General features: G+C 34.7%; 1 protein-coding gene across 11 annotated transcripts in view; it reads right to left on the bottom strand.

Moving 5' to 3' along the window:
* Positions 1–213: 213 nt before the first annotated feature.
* The window catches only part of Zmat1 (zinc finger matrin-type 1), a 51540-nt gene continuing 32656 nt past the window's right edge, over positions 214–19097 (bottom strand). For 8 of the 11 annotated variants that reach the window (XM_046419173.1, XM_046419174.1, XM_046419176.1 and 5 more), the window contains 2 exons: positions 9389–9488; positions 5581–8273 (listed from right to left, as the gene is read on the bottom strand). In XM_046419173.1, the coding sequence (XP_046275129.1) occupies positions 6953–8273; positions 9389–9488 (1421 nt within the window). In that variant the 3' untranslated portion in view covers positions 5581–6952. Of the gene's footprint in view, positions 5249–5580; positions 8274–9388; positions 9489–19097 lie in introns of those variants that run through there. The other 3 variants (XR_009224412.1, XR_009224411.1, XM_058571248.1) reach the window with 3 other exon arrangements.

The raw sequence follows: 19097 nt of genomic DNA, 5'->3' as shown, positions 1-19097 counted from the left end.
GAAGCCTCTTTCCATTAATCTCAGCATGATCTCAGTTTGACTTTCTTTGTATCAGTGTTTCTGATATTAGCCCATCTAAATAGGGCTTTGCTTTCCCACTTTCTTCTCAGTTCAAATATTCATCAGGAGTCTATGACCTAGTCTAGCATTTCAGTTTTGTCAAAGAATCCTATAGTTTTTCTCCCTGTGTCTCACTCCCAGTTCTCTCTGATACTACCCTATTACCTAATATCACACTTAGATTACTGTGCAGATCCTATGTTGTGTCTCCTTCCCTGCCTAGCCTCCAGCTTCACACTAAATGTGTTTTATGAGCACATTAGACTCATAAAAGACCATCAGAGATAATCCAGTCCAACTTTTTATTTTATTTTTTGCTTAGAAATATTTCATGATTCCTGTTATATTCTATTTGTGCTATTATGACAGAATGTCTGAGACTTGACTGGGTAATTTATAAAAAACAGAAGTTTATTTCTCACTGTTATAGAGGTTGCAAAGTCCAAAATCAACATGCTGGCATATTTTTGTTGTCTGTTAAGGGCCTTGTCTCCACTGCCAGGATGGTGACTTGAATACTTATTCTCAGGGGTGGGAGAGGGGTGGTAAAAACCATTCCTCATATGGCATAAGCACTGATAAGAATGAAGCCACATCCACAAGTCCTTTGTATAGTGACATTAATCCACTTGTGTGGGCAGGACTCTCATGATCTAAGCACCTCCTACTATGTCCTACCTTGCAATATTGATGCATTGAGAATTAAGTTTCCAGCATGTGAATTATGGAGAATATAAATACATTCAAACCATAGCAACTCCTGCTTCGTAACAGAACAAGGCTACTAGTACTGTTTATCAAAGTCCTCCATGCCCCATTTCTGGAGAGCCCACCCTTACTCTTTCCTGACTTGCCCTTCTCCTGGAGCTCCTCCTAGAAACCTCTAGCTCTCTTACATTCTGGCCACAAATTGTCTAATCTTAGAGACCAGTTCCACCAAACCTCTTCCTAGTTCTTTCCTTCTGTTAGAATACATACAGTCTCTCTTTTTCCCCTTATAAGACTAGTATTTCTCAGGCTGGGTTAAACTGTGGTTTGATCATAGTAACTGGTCTGATGGACAGTAGGAGTGATGGGTATAAATGCTTGGGGAAGGGCCTTATTGTCTTTCAAGGCAATATTATCTTTAAGCAAGAAAAGAATGCTAGCCATTAATTGTTAGAAATGTGTTAAGTGGCCACATTTATCAAAACTAATTAAATATAATGACACCCAGTTAATTTTGGATTTTATATAAACAATTTTAAGTGTATTTTATCTCAAATATTCCACGGAACACATTTATACTAAAATTAGCTCATTATATGAAATTCAAATTTAACAATTAAATTTGTCATCCCGTATTTTATCTGGCAATTCTAGAGTTCAGAGGGTCCAGGGGAAGGTGTGATGAAGATGAAGAGATGAAAATCCCTTTATATGCTACCAAGGATGCCTTCAGTTTAGACATATTTTTGCTGCTGTGAACAAAAGATCTGACAAGAACAATTTTAAGGAGGAAAAGTTTATTTTGGGGCTCACTACTTTGGAAGTCTGAATCCACAGACAGTGAATTCCATTTCTCAGGGCCTGAGGTGAGGCAGGATATCACGGCAGAAGTGTGTGGCAGAGGAAAGCTGTTGGGGACATGGCACCAGGAAGCAGAGAGAGAGCTCTCCTCACAACCACAAAATATAAACCCCAAAGGCATTCCCTTAATGACCCACCTCCTTCAGCCACACCCTACCCACTTTCAGTTACCACTCAATTAATCCCTATCAAGGAATTAACACACTGATTTGGTTAAGTTCTCATGGCCCAATCATCTGGCCTCTAAACCTTCTTGCATTCTCACACATGGGATTTTGGGGTATACCAGGTATCTAAACCATAACACCTTTTAACTTTCATATTTTTCCTTAAATTGATGATTCTCTCAGCCTTCATTTTCTTTCTCCAAGACAACAATGACTCTGAAATTTAGCAGTTTTCATATAATTGCTATGTCCCCTGATCCTCTCAACTGCTTGAGATATTACACATGCATGTATATTCCTGTCCAATAGCATCATTGGTGAAAATTTTAAAACTATACTGCCATAGCATGACAGAAAGCACCTACCATCGGTATTTTACCTCCTACAAATGAGAGAATCCATATTGCCTGCTCCAAAGTGCCCCTTTTTGGTGTCTATTTCCTAAGACCATTTCTGGTTCCTCTTGACCTAGGTAAGGTTCTGGGAAGAAATTATTATGAGGTAGGGATTTGATGAAGGCAATTTAAAGGGGTATCACAAAAGAAAAAATATTTGTAAGGCAGTGATAGAAGGATAAATGGAACTACAAACAGTCACGACAAATACCTCTGCTCATCCCATAAGGAACTCTGTAACTAGAATAGCCTTTTGCAGGTGTCTCAGACTGAAGCAGGAGGCCTGGTCTTAGGAAGGGCAGTTTCCTTAGACAAGGACTATTCCCTAGAAACTGGAGAAATGAATGCCTCTCACCTGAAAAAGGTGTGACAGGTAGAGGATGGTTTGGGTCAGCACAATACAGCATCCAATACAACATATTTAATTTAGATCTCCATTGGCTCTTTTACCTATTACTTCTATCAATCTTTTATATAATTAAAAATTGTCTTCACTTTGCTCTTATCTTCCTTACCATTTTTATCAGTGTTTCTCCTACCTTCCAAGTCTTTCATTTATGGATTTTTTTTTGTAATTGTTTCCTTCCATCAGTTTTTGTTTCACACCCTTCAGTTGACTGTTTCTGGATTATTTTTCTGATTCATTCTGTTTCAAAGGTTTAAATGTTTTCTTCCATTTAGCCCACTTAAAAAATTACTAGGTCAGATGTTCCAACTGCTTTTTGTCTGCATTTTCTGGTGTTCACATTTAACAGGTCTTGAAGTCTAATATGTTACTCTCATGTTTATATATTTATTTTGGTGCCATAATGCTTTCTGAGATCTGCTTTCTCTAGATTCTTCTCCTACCCTCTAACATATGAATTTTACATTTTTCCTTACAATCTTTCTGCTCTGTTCAATTTGATTTCAGAAACTAGAAGTTTCCTTTTTTCACATGGATTTACCCTGGAGGAAAATGTATGCTGAATGGTTCTGAGATCCTCAAGGAGTTAGTTCACCACAGTTCTCTTTTGATGATCCTGTGCAGTTTTCTTCACTTACCTGTAATTCAGAAACTGTAATGACTTCTAATGTTTTAGTTGCTCTCAAACATATTTTCCTCTTTTGGTCATATAATTAAGAGGAATTGTTTGGTTTAATGCAAAGAAGAGATGCTCAAAAATGTTTGTTTTTGCTTGAGCAACTGAATGAAGATTTTTACATAAATGGGTAAACTAGAAAATGAATGATTAATAATGACAGGCAGGCACTCTATTTTGGCTATATTAAGTTTGAGGTGCCTTCTAGCTACATGGATATATTAAAGAGATACAACTTTGAACTGGGAAGTTTATTTAGAACAGTTTCCTTTGTGAAGCCTTTCCTGAATGCCATCTTCCCCTTCATCATCATTCCTGTTGTAGCCTTTATCCAATTCATATCACAATTACCTATTTATTGGTCCATTTCCTCTTGTGGACTGTGTGGGCTTTTTGCGAAACAGGACATATGTTCATTTCTTCCTCAGGTCCCTTTCTGGCACAATACTGACAGTCAGCTATTATTTTCTCAATGCATGTATATAACAGGACAGCCAATTATATATTTTTTCTAAAACTCCCATTTTTGAAAAATATTTTTCAAATTAAGCCTATGTTTGCTCATTTCTACTATCCGTTCAGGGCACATCTCTGAAGTTAGGTACTATTAGTTTACTTGTTCTGAATACTGTCTTTAACATATTTGCCTCAGATCATATGTGAATTTATGTCTAGATATTGGTCTTTCAAACCAAACATGTAATACATCCCCAAACATTGCTTTCATATGTAATATATTAAATTATTTTTCCTCAAATAAGTCTTTATATTGTCTTCCATACCCCGTGCAGGATTTTTAAAAAACTTTTACTACTAAATTTAATCTTAACAGAGTCAGCAGTCAACTCCAGAAGTGGAGATCACTTTATATCTTCTCTCCCTGTGTTGGTGTATCTTGACTTAGATATATTCTTACCTCCAGATGCTTAGAGGCAGAAGATGGGAGCAGAGCAAATATGCAAAACTTGGGTTCCAAGTGCTTGTCACCAGCTTCAACCATAAAATTAAATTTTCTGGTTAACAAATAATTTACTTTTGCCAAAAAAGTTTATCCTAAAATCTTTGAAAACCACTTTTCTTGGGCAAGCCTAAGTTACTGCCTTAAGATTGTAATCAAAACCACACCCTATTTGCTCCAATAGCCACACTACCCAATTTAAATGTTTTTTTTAATTTACATGATCCATCTTCTATAAAGTTATGTATGGCTAATTTTAATGGAACATTGTATCTATACATTTTGAGAATAACACAGTAATTTGGTATCTTAGTGAATATTCTTGATATATAATGTTGAATTCCCCCAACAGATTTAAACAGAAAAAGACTTCTGCATAAGAATTTATCAACTGTAAAAGTGTTAATGATTCAATTGATCTTATCTTGCATTTTCTGTACGGAAAAAAAACTTTGTACTTTTGTATTTGTGTGTGTGTGCTCAGAAAAAAAAATGCCAATTTTGTGGCTGACAATTTAGTCTACTTGTTCTATCTTGGCTCTTCTTCCTGTCCTTTCACTAGTATACCAAATATGGTTTAAAAGGGGGGATGATACTATAGCATAAAATAATCTTATATTAACAGTCTCATGAAAGAAAAAAATGATTTGGGGACCATCTAACTTTTTGGGACTATTTATTTAACTAGGTATAAGCCCGACCAATAATATCATGCTTTAGCACATATCTACCATTTTATTTAAATTTCAAATATAAAAACCAACTATCAAATGGCTTGCCTAAATGCAGATATATCACCATTAAAATTTACTTACTTGTTGAATAGGTTTAGCACGTGAAGGGACTACTATAGCCTATTTTTCCTATTCCTGGTGACTCCATGTTGGATTCTGATGGCATTCTCAAGATCACGCTGCAACTTGATGGTACAACTGGAATCCAACCCTGGGATTTGGATTCCCAGGCCATTATACTTTCTATTATACCACAGTGATGCTCAAATGCTTACAGGAGTTGCTGATGATAAAAAAAAAAAGGAGCACCAGAATAAAAAAAATCATCAAAATCAAACAATTTAAAGGTAATAAACCCTCATGGGCCCCTATCACTTAAAATTTTTCCTTCTTCAGTTTCAAGTATTTAGCTGGTCATATTTTTCTAAGATAACACTAAGCTCAAGATAAAGTACCAGCTTCTACTAGACAAGCTGTAAAAGCAATGAAATTATTATAGCTTTATAGTGTGATCTTCCCAGAAGTATTAAGTGCAAACTATTTAGTTACTGCCCGTTCACTCCAAGACCAATCATCTATGGATGGAAAATGATCATTTAAATAAAACAATGTATAGAAATTAGAACACTTTAATATAAACACTTCCAGAATATAGAGTGATTTTTGTATCAGCACTTTGAGAACTTTTTTTAAAAGTATATATCTTCTAAGTTTGTTATAGACTATTTAATTTTTCACTTTCAGAACTAGAAAATACAAAAATACACTGCAAATTAGACTTAACAAAGAAAAAAATCAGTGTAAATTGTTTCATACATTTTCTTTTGAGAAAACTAAGAAACATAAACAAACACATCGATAATAAAATACCACCAACAGTAACACAAACCCCAAAAGGAATGGATTCAGCAATGCCTTGACTCCCACAGGGCTGACCATGCTTATTTTCCAAGAACAAATAGGATCAGGTGAGTTCAGGGTGGTATGGCTGTACACTGCAACTCTTGATAATTCTCTCATTAAAAAATAAATTATCTCTCATGGGTAAAAAAATCCACTATCACAGCAATCTGATGGACAAAGTAGAAACAACCCCATTTAGGGAAATTACATTTTATGCAAGATACATTTAATAATCTTTCTTTCTTTCTTTCTTCTGTTTTAAAAAATTGAGGAAAAGTAATTTGAGGAAAAGGCATAGTGAATACTTTCAGTTCACTTGGCTTTTATAGAGATTACATTAACTGTCCATGTGAAAAATCAAATAATTATTTAATAAAACCAAACTTTTCAACCTATGTCTTCAACCCTAAGGGAATAAAACTAGGAAGTTTTGAAATTAGAGGATAGACTCATCCTAAAGCACTGACTCTTCTGTCTTCTTTTATAAGTTTCCTTTTCTCTTATGTTCTTCTTGTGTTCTTATGTTCTTGTTTCTCAGAGGTTAGGTTTGGGTTTTTTGGTTCTTTTTTCAATTAAATTTCAAGTTTTACAAAAAGAAAGAAAAGGAAGGAAGGAAGGAAGGAAAGAAAGAAAGAAAGAAAGAAAGAAAGAAAGAAAGAAAGAAAGAAAGAAAGAAAGAAAGAAAAGAGAAAACCAGTTTCCCTTAACTGACAATGGCTATATCTACCTCTCCTTTTCATCTGATGCTCTTGTGTTTATCTAATTTCATCTTCTTGATGTTTTCTTCAATTCATCCTTGAGGAAACACCAACTAAAAGTTTAAAATCCCAAAGCAGATTCATCCCGAAATACTGACTCTTCTATTTTTCTTTCATAGGTTTGATTTTCTCTGCTGTTCTTCTTTCTAAAACTGACTTAGGCTTTTCGTGTTTCTTCTTTCATTTTTAATTTTTGCACACAAAACAACGAAGCTTTCCTGCACCAACAATGACCATATCAAACTCTCCTTTTTTTCATTGGATTCTCCTGTCTTTATCTAAACCCATAATGTTTTCTTCAAATCATCCTTTGGTAAACTAAAAGTTTAAAATCCAAGAATTGACTCATCCCAAAGCATTTCCTCTTCTGTCCTTTCTTCAACAGATTTTCTTTTCTCTTTCCTGTGCTTACGTTCTTCTTTTTCAGAGGATATATCATGGCTTTTTTTCTTTTTTCGATGCTTAAGTTTTCCTGAACTGACCCTGACTTTATCCTCTTCTCGTTTACTTTGTTGGATGCTCTTGTCTTTGCCTAAATCCATATCCTCATGACTCTTTTTCTTTTTATGCTTGGACTGCTCCTTCTCTTGCCTTTCTTCACCTTCCTCAAGGTGTCGTCTTCTCTTCTGGTGTCGCCGTTTATGAGCTGCTTGATGGTCACTGGTGTTGTTTTCTGAGGAAAGGTGCTTATAAATTTCACATTCTACACTATATGGACCAGAGTTATTTTCTTGCTGACTAAGGCTCAGAGGTACTGGTTTTTCTGAGAAATAGTCTCTGGGAAGTTGACAGTACTTTACAGAGTCTAGTCTCTGTTTGCTGTCATAAGCTGGTAAGCAATGAGGTAACTGGTTTTCTACTGTTTGTGAACTATTGTATGGTCCTGTATAGGTCTGGAAAGTCTCAAATGGGAGTCTTTGCTCAAACATTCTGTATCTTGTTCTGCTATCAACCATTTCTCTGTGCCTATGAGTTTCCACAGAGCTATCAACTATCTTTCTGAAACAAGTCTTTGGCTCTAATCCTCTGGCTTTCTGCACTTTGATGTAATCATCAAGTTCATCTTGGAAAGAGTCATATGTTCTCTTTGAATGAGCTGGTAACCAATGAGGTAACTGGCCTTCCACTGGTGAACTACTGTATGATTGGTGGTAAGTATGGGAAGTCTCAAAAGAAAATCTTTGCTCACACATTCTTTGTCTGGGTCCAGAATCAACCATTTCTCTATACCCTCGGTTCACAGAGTTTTCTCTCATCTTTCTAAAACAAGTGTTTGGATCTAGTCCTCTAGCTTTTTGCACTTTGATGTAATCTTCAAGTTCATCTTTGAAAGAGTCATGTGTCTTCTTTGAATGAGCTGGTAAGCAATGCGGTAACTGGTTTTCCACTGCTTGTGAATTATTGTATGGTCCTGGGTATGTCTGGAAAGTCTCAAATGGAAGTCTTTCTTCATACATTTTAGGTCTGGGTCTGGAATCAACCATTTCTCTATACCCAAGGCTTTCCAAATAATTCTCTTCCATCTTTCTGAAACAAGTCCTATACTCTAGTTCTCTCGTTTTCTGCATTTTGATATAATCTGCACATTCAACTTGGCAAGAATTTTGTGTATTTGAATTCTTTACTAGATTGATAACAAGGGATTCTCTGCAAAAAAGGACAGAAAGTTCTTGTTACAAGAATATTTTATTCTGAATATTTTCTTTGCTCTCAAAATAAAAAAAATCCAAATAAAATTTTAAAATCAACCTCAGGTTAAAAGCTATAAAGAATTACTTTTCATGGTAAAAAGATACAGTGGGAATAATCAGATATCTCCCAGGCATCTCACAATTTTTGTTTTTAAGAAAACTTTCTCTGGCTGGGATTAAAGGGAGGAGCATATATATCAGATGCTGATGTACTAAAAACCTAAGACATGTTTGGATGTGTGAGTAAGGGCCATTAATATTTAATGCTCTAATAAATGGTATGAACTGAATGTTAGAATGATATGTGTTTTGATTAACCAGTTCCTTGGATAGATCTACAAATGTGGCAAGTATTCTGGAACCCTGAATTTCTTTTTAACATGTCTAAATGTAGGTTAATTTTGGCAAGTCAGACAATTTAGGTCCTAAATATTCATCTATAATAAAGTAAGAGAAATGTTATATTTGATTTTTTTAAAAATAAGCCAATTATATAACAATTAAATATCCCTCTGTTGTATTACCTAAATTACCCACTCCTCAATTGTACATTCAATTAAAATCTCCTTAAAATAACTGTTAACTAAGCATTTATTGAGCTCCACCTATGTCCAAGTCAGGTATATTATATTTCATTTTTAACAATCTTATATAAGAGTTCTTCACAATTATACACTTTATAAAAGATGGATCTGGTATTCTGATCCAGGTCTGTCTAACAGCAAAACCTTTGTTCTTAACCACTACACCTCACTGAATGTTGACTGGATCATTGAAACCGTGGAACTAAGCCAAGCTTCTAGAAATGCTTTGAATTTGTATGGTTAGCCTGAGAATGATTCCTTAGCATCTCTCTAAAAAATATAATGCTCTCTGGTCAGGAGGGATATCAAAGAGCCAGCTCTTCCAGCACACTATCATGACACAAGAACACCTTTGGGGACACCAGTGTACAATGTTACTAATACTGTTAACCATATCCAGTTCAACTCATAAGGAAATGAATGCCCAGAGAAGTTTTGTAAAATATATGTTTGGTGTCAGGAACATTTTATCAAAAAAACCACTTACTTAATTTGATGTTCACTCCCTTGCATGTGGGACTGGAACATATCTAAAGATGTAAAGGTTATACTACAAATATGGCAAATGTAGGTTCTCATATTAAATGCTGAAAAAAATAGAAAGTTCAAGTTAAGAAGGTTAGTGTGGATACACTTAGAATCATTTGATATTAGGACTGGAGAAGAATTTATTAGAGATGATCTACTTGAAATTTCCCAATTAGGACTGGGCCCAGAATGGCAAAATGACTTAGTCAAAGTCACAGAGCCATTTAGTAGTAGTGAGCCTTTGTGCCCATGTCTCTTAATTTAATCCCCAGAATTCTTTGCACTATACCACACTGTTTCTGTAGCCTTGATTTATTCCCTAAAAATCTGGTATCTGTTTGCTTACTGTTGCTACATGATGGTGTAGCAGGCACCTCAAATTTAGTGTGCTTGCACAACTTTTGACTCTTTGTCCCTTGACAAACCTCTTTTTGTTTGCCACTAATTCTTTTCCACCCAACCAAAGTCTGAAATGTCCCAAAAGATTAAAGCAAAAGCAAATTTTTACACTCTTACCTGAAATCACTGTAGTGCATTAGCTACAAAAGTAATTTCCACATATTTTAGAAAGGAGAGAGGTTCAGTGAGCCCCACTCATAGGATTAAAGCTGAAAGCAAAATTCTAAAACAAAACTGCTAGTTACCATTTTAAAAGAGTCAAAAACTATAAAATAGGAAATGTCCAACAACTACCTTAATAGTTTGCTTCTTGGATAGAAGTGGAGGAATAAATTATTTTCATTGTCTTACTCTCACCATCCTTCTACTTTATCTTTGGTCAGAAGAAGCAAATTAATAAATTTCCTAAGTCAAATATAAAAACAATCCCACACTAGGAAATGAGGCAATAAATTGGTGCTGTAGAGATATTAAGGACAACTAAGGTCACCCTCTTTTATATCAAACAATAAGCTAATCATGGAAAGGAAGCTAAAATAATCATTATGAAGTGTATCTGTTTTGTCTGAGTGAAGATTATTCACAGAAATAAAAGACTACTGTCAAGTGGAAAGAAAGATGCTGACTTTGAAGACATGAGACTCTGTTCACTATTAAGATATACTCAGTGTGATACCAGAAGAGCTCAGCAGGTCATGTAAAAATTTGAATGAATGATTCCCAAATTTGTCCTCCTATCCCTGTATTCTGATTTCATGCTCACCATGTCACTCTCTGTTTATAATTTTTCCCATATTTTTTGATACCAAGAAAAGTACAATCTAGATGACAAACATAAAAACTGGGCATTGGGGTCATATAAATGTGTGTGTGTGTGTGTGTGTGTGTGTATATATATATACACACACACACACACATACATACACACACACACACACATACATACACACACACACACACATGCACACACATATATATATCCTGGGGTTATATATATATTCTTATGGTATATATATCCTCCTACCATAAATCAATAGCAGAATGACAATATATCAACTTAAACTATAATGTTTACTAAACTTCTCTGATAAGAATCACCTGGGGTATCATCCTGCAGAACATGATTCACTCTTTTAGGGGCAGGGACAGGGAATTTGTTTTTTAATGAATATCATTAGTTATTATTATCTGATATTTCATGAGAAATATACCAAGGGAATATTTTCCTGTTCCTTGGTTAATTTCAACCCCTTTCAAGTTTGTGATTAGTGGCTCCCTGATTTGATAATGATCAACTGAAGATTCTGGACTTCCTGAAAAACATGGGACTAAAATGAATCTTTACAAAAACCTTTTATAGGAAATTACTACTACTATCCTTATTTTAAGGTTCAGATTTATATGGCCAATACTATGCATTTTTTAAGGCACTCAAGTTATGCAAGGAATCCTGGCTTCCTCTAGATAAGTTGTCCTCAATGCTGGTTATATTAAAATTGTTTGGGGGAAATATTCATGATACAGCTCCACGTAAGATCAATTAAAGTAAGCTTCCTTACTTTGTGAAAGCTTTTCAGATGATTGTACTTTCAGCTATTGTTGAGCACCTTCCCTAGATTGAGCCAATGATCTTTATTGTGATTAAAAACTCAGATTATATATCAGAGCGTTTGTGCACTTATTTAGTGCTTATAATTATAAAATACACAGTATGTAGTTTTATCTTTAATTCCTCCTTTGTTTCTCCACAATTACGACATAGTCTAATAGAGACAACAAAGGACTTCAGAAGAGCTGCCGATCATATATCCAGAGGCAGTTCTAGTACTGTGGTGTGATTACTATTATTTTAGCTCTTGGCTTTTTCACAGAATGATGTTTTTTTCTTCTTCTCATCTGTAGACATCTCAGAAAATAATGTATAAAAACTGTGTAAACAGGGCTGGGATTGTGGCTCAGCAGTAGAGCACTCGCCTAGCATGTGCAAGGCCCTGAATTGGATCCTCAGTACCACATAAAAATAAATAAATAAAATAAAGGCATTGTTCCCATCTACAACTAAAAAATAAATGTTAAAAAAATGTGTAAACACTTTCTGTGAAGACAGGAAACCTATTCATTGATCTAAAGATCAGAACTCCTGGTCTAATCCTATAATAAAACTTCATTATTTCTTACACTCTCCATTATCTTAGAAACTGCTCCTTCGCCCCATTCAGATTTGCTGTACTTGCCCCTGCTAGGATCCTTTGTTTCTGAGTTTATCCAGAAACTGAGGCTTCTTTGCATCTTGTAATTTTCCGAATCTTCGACAACTCAGTACTTGGATGTCCAATCTTCTCCTAATCACAGCCCTATCTCAGAACTCCTTGAATAAAGGTCTTTATTTTTAAAACATGAATTGGGTAGGGTATGTCTTTATAATCTAACATTGTAGTTTCCAATTTGGCTTCACGTTGGAACCACTCAATGAATTTTAAAAAACAAAACAAAACACAATGTGTAGGATCCAGGGATGGTAATTTAATTGACCAGTGGAATGATATGAGCATTGGGATATCTAAAAGCCTCTCAAATAATTCTAATGTGTAGTCAAGGATGAGAACCTCTGGTCTAATATATTAAATGGTGGGGGACAGCAATTGAAAGTTACATGAAAGTAAAAAAATAAAAAGCAGCTTAATTTGGAACTTATGAAGAAAAACAAAAAACATCCAAATTACTTGTCTTAGAATTATGATAGAAAACAAAACTTTTTTTTAAAAAATTAATATTTAAACCTATTCTGTGATGGGATATACGTACACACACATACATACACATATCTATATATACACAGAGGAATCTAGTCTCTCTCTCTACACACATACTCATACACACATGCACACGCACACTTACACATTATTTCACTTCACCTTTGTTCAATCCTATGAAGTTACATTATTTTTACTTTTTACCCAACAAATTTGAGGTGCAAATGCGCAAGTGGCTTCAAACACATATCTAAATCTATGTTTATCCCTCTACATGTTACTGCCTAAAATAAGCAATTACCAAATATAAATTGAGAAAAACTCATTACCATATAAAGCACTAAGAAGTATATTGCAGAATAAAATATAACCCCTTGTCTCAAGGAGAGTGAGTCAGTTGTGGGGCTATAATTGATGCAATTGCCAATGAACAATAGACTATAATAGAAAAAGTATAATAGCAAGAGCTATAGCAGTAAGGGAAGTTGTGATGGATCACAGAGTACAGGAAGGATTTGAACTGTAAGGAAAGCTTACCAGGGGATGAAACAACATCAAAGATGGAAGAGACAGAAATGAGCATGATGTGTGGAATTTGAACAATCTGTTCAACAAAAAGTGAGTATCTATGTGGCACCAAGCATCATGCTACATGTTAGAAGTACGAAATGAATTAAACAAGACCAATTCGAGAAACAGATAAATGAACAAAGGATTTCAATCTCAGATAAAAGTAAGAAAAGTATGTTTGAGAGGTATGGGAGCTCAGTGAAGCATAGGCATTTAGCACAGTATAAGGGTCTAAAGATACTTCTCAAAAGAGAAATATGAATGGTCAACAAATGTATGAAAAATGTTCAACATCTCTAGCAATTAGAGAAATGCAAATTAAAACTACAGAGATTTCATCTCACTCCAGTCATGATGGCAATTGTCAAGAAAGATAATTAAAAATAAATGTTGGTGAGGAGGTGGGGAAAAGGGTACATTCATACATTGCTAGTGGGACTGCAATTTTGTGCAACCATTCTGAAAAGCAGTATAGAGATTCCTCAAAAAAAAAAAGGAATGGAACCACCATTTGACCAACCTATCCCACTCCTCAGTATATATCCAAAGGATTTAAAATCAGCATATTACAATGATGCAGCCACATCAATGTTTATAGCTTAATTCACAATAGGTAAGCTATGGAGCCAACCTAGGTACCCTTAAACAGAAGAATGGATAAAGAAAGTGTGGTATATATACACAATGAAATATTTATTACTCAGCCATCGAGAAGAATGCTTTTATTACATTTGCCATTAAATGGATGGATCTGGAGACTATCTTCTAAATGAAATAAGTCAGTCCCATAAAGCCAAAGGTTGAATGTTTTCTCTGATATGTGGAAGCTAACCCACAATAAGGCAGAGGGAGAAGAGAAATTCAGTAGATTAGACAAAGGGGAATGAAGAGAAGAGAAGGAAAAGGAAAGACAGTGGAATGAATCTGACATAATTTTCCTATCTGCAGATATGAATACACCACAGTAAATCACACCATAATGTATATACACAAGAATGACATCATAATTAGAATAAGATATATTCCATGCTTATATAATTATATCAAATGGATTTTACTACCATGTATAACTAAAAAGAACCAATAAAAATTTTCAGATGAAAGGATCTTTTAAATTTTCAATTGTATTAATTTCTAGTTTTATTGCATAGTGGTCAGATTTGTCTGTTTTATTTTTGCTTTCTGGAATTTACAGACTATATTTACAGCATATATGAGAATCTAGCTATTCTCTCAAGCCAGGTGTTAGTGAGATTTGCAAAATATATAGCACAGTAGTACTCTCTCTGTTCACTAAATTTTTGTTTGTTTTGGAAAATGTAGTTTTTTTTCCTTAAAATGTTATTTATGTTAATATGCCATGGGCTTATTTTGTTATTTTAGAGAAAATAATAATTATTAAAAAAATAAAAATTTCAGTTTTAATTTTCCAAACAGTGAATATCAATGGAAGTGATCTACACAAGTAGACACTCTTTGTAGTTCTTTAAAATTTTTGAGTTATAAGAGGGTAGGTCCTGAGGCAAAAATTTTGAGAATTGATACATTGTAGAATTGTTTTACTTTGTTATCCATTCTAAAAATCTTTTTCTTCTAATAATTGAATTAAACTCCTTACTCTTACTGACAATCCAAAAAAATAATAATAAAAATTTGTGGGAAAACTTGCAAAAAATGGGTTACCAGGAAAGACAATGACTTACCTAAACTTGGAAGGATGAAAAATAGTTAACTTGATGGAAAGAGTTGCTAAGAGCCTTATAGATACAGGAAAAAAACACTGATAGGTTTTAAGGAATTTTTTAAAAATTGTTATTGTTTTGAGTAAAATACCAGGGGACAAGTTGAGCAAGGCATAAGGGGTCAGATCAAAGACCTAAAACATTTTTTCTGTATGTTAAGAAAACTTGAAGTGTTTTAAGTAGTAAATGACATGGTTGTTCAACTATGTGTTTTTGAAGAATGTCTCTTTTGGCTATAATATAGAATATAATTTTAAGAGGAGCAAGCCTCGGGCCTGGGATTGTGGCTCAGAGGTAGAGTGCTCGCCTAGCATGCGCGAGGCACTGGGTTTGATCCTCAGCACCACATAAATATAAAATAAAGACATTGTGTCCACCTATAACTAAAAAATAAATATTTTTTAAAAAAGAGGAGCAAGCCTATATGTAAGGAGACCACATATATGAAGTGAATATAATTAACAGGGCAAGAGAAAATGAAGACATGGACTAAAAGGTTCTAAGTAGAAATAGAGAGAAACAGGCAAGTTGGTGAAATATTTAGTATCAAAATTGGTAAAACTTAGTGACTAGGTGAAGTGAGGGGTAAGGGAGAGAGAGGAATCTAGAGGAGGATAAAATAATTCCCAGAATCCTACTTTGGTAATTGAGTGGGTGGTGATCCCACTAACTGAAACTGGAACTTCAGAAGGAAGTGTTGTTTTACAGAATAGAAGCGTTAAGTAATGATGAGTATAAGTTTGAATACTTAAGGATATATGAAATATTCTTGAAACATTCATGTAAAGTTATCCAATAGGCAGTTATAGATAAGAGTCTGAACAGACAGAAAAAAGTCCAGAGAGATTTTGGAGATGTCAGGACATGGGGATAGTTAAAATAATCAGAATGGGTGAAATCTCCTTAAGATAATGTATAGGTGTGCATAGGAATAGCAACATAATGATAAAAACCCTGGAGAGTGTCACTCTTTAAACCAAGAGAGTAGAGAATGAGGAGCCTATGCAAAGTACAAAATGTAAAGGATGGGGTTATAATGATGAACAGAGAAAACAATGTTTTAGGAAGCTAAGTAAAGATGTCCACTGCATTTAGAAATTTGGAGGTCACTATGACCCAGTGAGGAGTAGTTTCACTGGAGTGATATGATAGAGTGGTAGCATGAAGGCTGGGTGAATATGGACCAACAATGGCAGTGAATTGAGGAGTGAGTGAATAACAAATTAAGACAGTAAGGGTAGAATAAGTTTTTAAAAAACAGAAACTTGGCTAAGAGGAGACAAGAAGAGTGCAGTAGTTAAAAGGGAACTCAGGGTTATAAGAGGAGCATCTGCAGGGGGGTACTTAGGGTTAGAGGAGGAAGAGGATCTGGGAAGGGCAAGATACTTAGTAATCCACATCTGATGGACAATTCCTTGTTGATGAAATTAAGAAAGAAGCTTGTCTAAGAAGTGTGATGAGGGGGAGCATAGAGCAAGGGAAGAGAGTCTTGGAGAGTGATACAGTTTTAAAATGATTGTTAAGGGTCATGGCATTTGCAGATAAATGGATGGAATTAGAGAAGATAATGCTAAGTGAAGTTAGCCAACCCCCCAAAAAAAATGCAGAAATGTTTTCTTTGATATAAGGGGGCTGATTCATAGTGGGATAGGGAGTGGGAGCATGGGAGGAATAGAGGAACTCAACAGGGCAGAGGGGTTGGAGGGGAAGGGAGGGACCATGGGATTATTAATGATGGTGAAATGTGAGGATCATTATTATCCAAAGTACATGTATGAAGACACGAATTGGTTTGAGTATTCTATGTATACAACCAGAGATATGAAAAATTGAGCTCTCTCTATATAATAAGAATTGTAAAGAACGGGGTTATATTATTTTTTATTTATATATAGCAGCATTCCGCTGTTATATATAAATAAAAAATAATTAAACATGATTGCTAAGGAGAAAAGTGAAGGAAAAGAAAAAGGTTAAGTAGGACTAAAGACCCAAAGTGGTTAGATACCAAGACTCTGAAGAGGTACTCAATCTCTAAACCTATATAATTTTCTCAGCATTACTCAGTAGCCTGTATGCTGAAATAGAAAAGGTGGAGAACAGAATTGATCCAGGCTTAACATTTCATTACTAGAATGTAAGAGGTACAAGTAAGCCATTCCAAAAGGTTTTTACAGCAATAAGGTGCAATATGATGGTAGAGGAAATACAATGAAGGACTACAGAAAGGAGAACCAGTTCTAATATTTTATAATACTTGAGGATGGACAGCATGTAAGTAGTCAAAGATGCCCTCAAAGATTCAAGTATAGATGGCTAATAAATAATGGTCCTACTGGCAAAGACAGAAATCTTGGGAAATTCAAGTTAGTTTTAGAGAATATTATTGATTCACTTTTAGATATGTTGAGTTGCATGTGAAGGCAAGACATTAAGTGCAATAATAGAGCTAGAAATTAGTAAGATAAACAAAACAAATACAATAAATAAAAATACATACATACTTTAGTTCCATATCGTTATGGTAGCCATTCCTGTACTAATAAGGCCTGGGCTGGATGAAGGACATAAAGAAAGCAGTGAGAATGATGAAGGAAAAAAAAACGAGAAAAGAGATTAGATATGGAAGAAACACATATAAGTAACAGCAGATGGAGAGGAAGGTTGAAACATAAAGGAGAAAGCTGGTAAAGAGTGAAAGAGTTAAGGTGGCATATGTCAAATAGCTTTTTTCTTACTGTCTGCTTATTTGTATTATGGGCTTCTACTGCCACAGTTCTTTGAAATCCTCATTAGTTAATTTAATTTCTCTAGCAATTTTTAAATTCTCAAATGTTTACTGCTCTTCAGGCAATAGGCAAGAAAGGACAAATCTATTCTTTGAGTTCTAGCTTCAGAAACTAGTGTAAAATGACTTCAATGACTGGATTAAATTAAATTGATGATCATTCTCCTCCCTCCTCATCATATGAAAATTTAACCAAAATTCTTTATCCCTCATTATAATAACCTTGAAACTTCAGAGTACTAAAATGATTTCCCCTTTAATAGTGACAAAAGTGCAAACACTACTCATAGTTGACTCAGTTAAAATTTACTCTATGCCACTAAACTATAAGCCACTTATCTCCGATACTTTCAGCTCAGAGATAGGAAAAATATCTTAACAATAGGAAGTCTGTCATTTCTCTAAACATATTTTACCTTCAGAAGCCCTATCACTTCTATTTCTACACTTGCTTAAATCAACATTTAAAAGCATAAATACCCAGGAGTGATGGTGCACACCTGTAATCCCAGCAGCTCAGGATGATGAGGCAGGAGGATCACAAGTTCAAAGCCAGTCTCAGCAACTTACTGAGGCCCTAAGAAACTTAGTGAGACCCTGTCTTATAATAAAAATAAAAAGGACTGGGGATGTGGCTAAGTGTTTAAGCACCCATGGGTTCAATCCTTGGTACCAAAATAATAAAAAAGAAATAAAATAAGATCATAGATAAAACCACATATGTATGGAACTTTGGGGGATATGTTGAATCACTTTAAGTAGGATAAAATAGTACAAACATGGATTAAGCACTTGATAAATATTAATTAACAGTTCACTGATTTATATATTATACCAATCTCTATTGAGGTAGGACTAATTTTTGTGCCAGTTTTTATTTCTAGTACTGGAATTATAAAAGAGTTAGATGACGCCCCTTCCTTCAAAGATCTCACATTGTAATGGGAGATAAAAACACATGGAGAGATACTTGGAAATGCAAGTTAAGAAAGCATAGAAAATTAGCCTTGAAGGAAGTAAAATGGCTTCCAGGTAGCAGCTGCATTTTAAACAATGAATAGGAGTTAGCCAGAGGAGGGTTATGGGAATTATTTCAGGCAATATGACATCATGAACAAAAGTATAGAGACAAGAAACAAGACAATGTTTTCTGGAAACCACAAATGGTTCACAGGAAATGACCTGCATAGATCATGGCAGGGAGCAGTAAAGAGTGAGCCTGGAGAAGAAAGGCAGGAATAAGAAGGTGCATAGCTATGAAGCTTAGTATTTATTCTTAGAAGATGGTGAGACAATGGAGGGTTTTTTAAGAAGGGGAACAACAAGAAAATATTTGCATTTTAACTAAAACACTTCAGTGGTTTAATTGAGGGTATGTTTGGGCAGAAAAAAACTGAAGAGAGGGGGAGTAGTTAG

This window comes from Marmota monax, unplaced genomic scaffold (genome assembly GCF_021218885.2).
Source record: "Marmota monax isolate L192 unplaced genomic scaffold, Marmota_monax_Labrador192_F-V1.1 WCK01_AAM20220418_F8-fsc00206, whole genome shotgun sequence".
Lineage (NCBI taxonomy): Eukaryota > Metazoa > Chordata > Mammalia > Rodentia > Sciuridae > Marmota > Marmota monax.
This window is presented reverse-complemented; position numbering and strand designations above follow the sequence as displayed.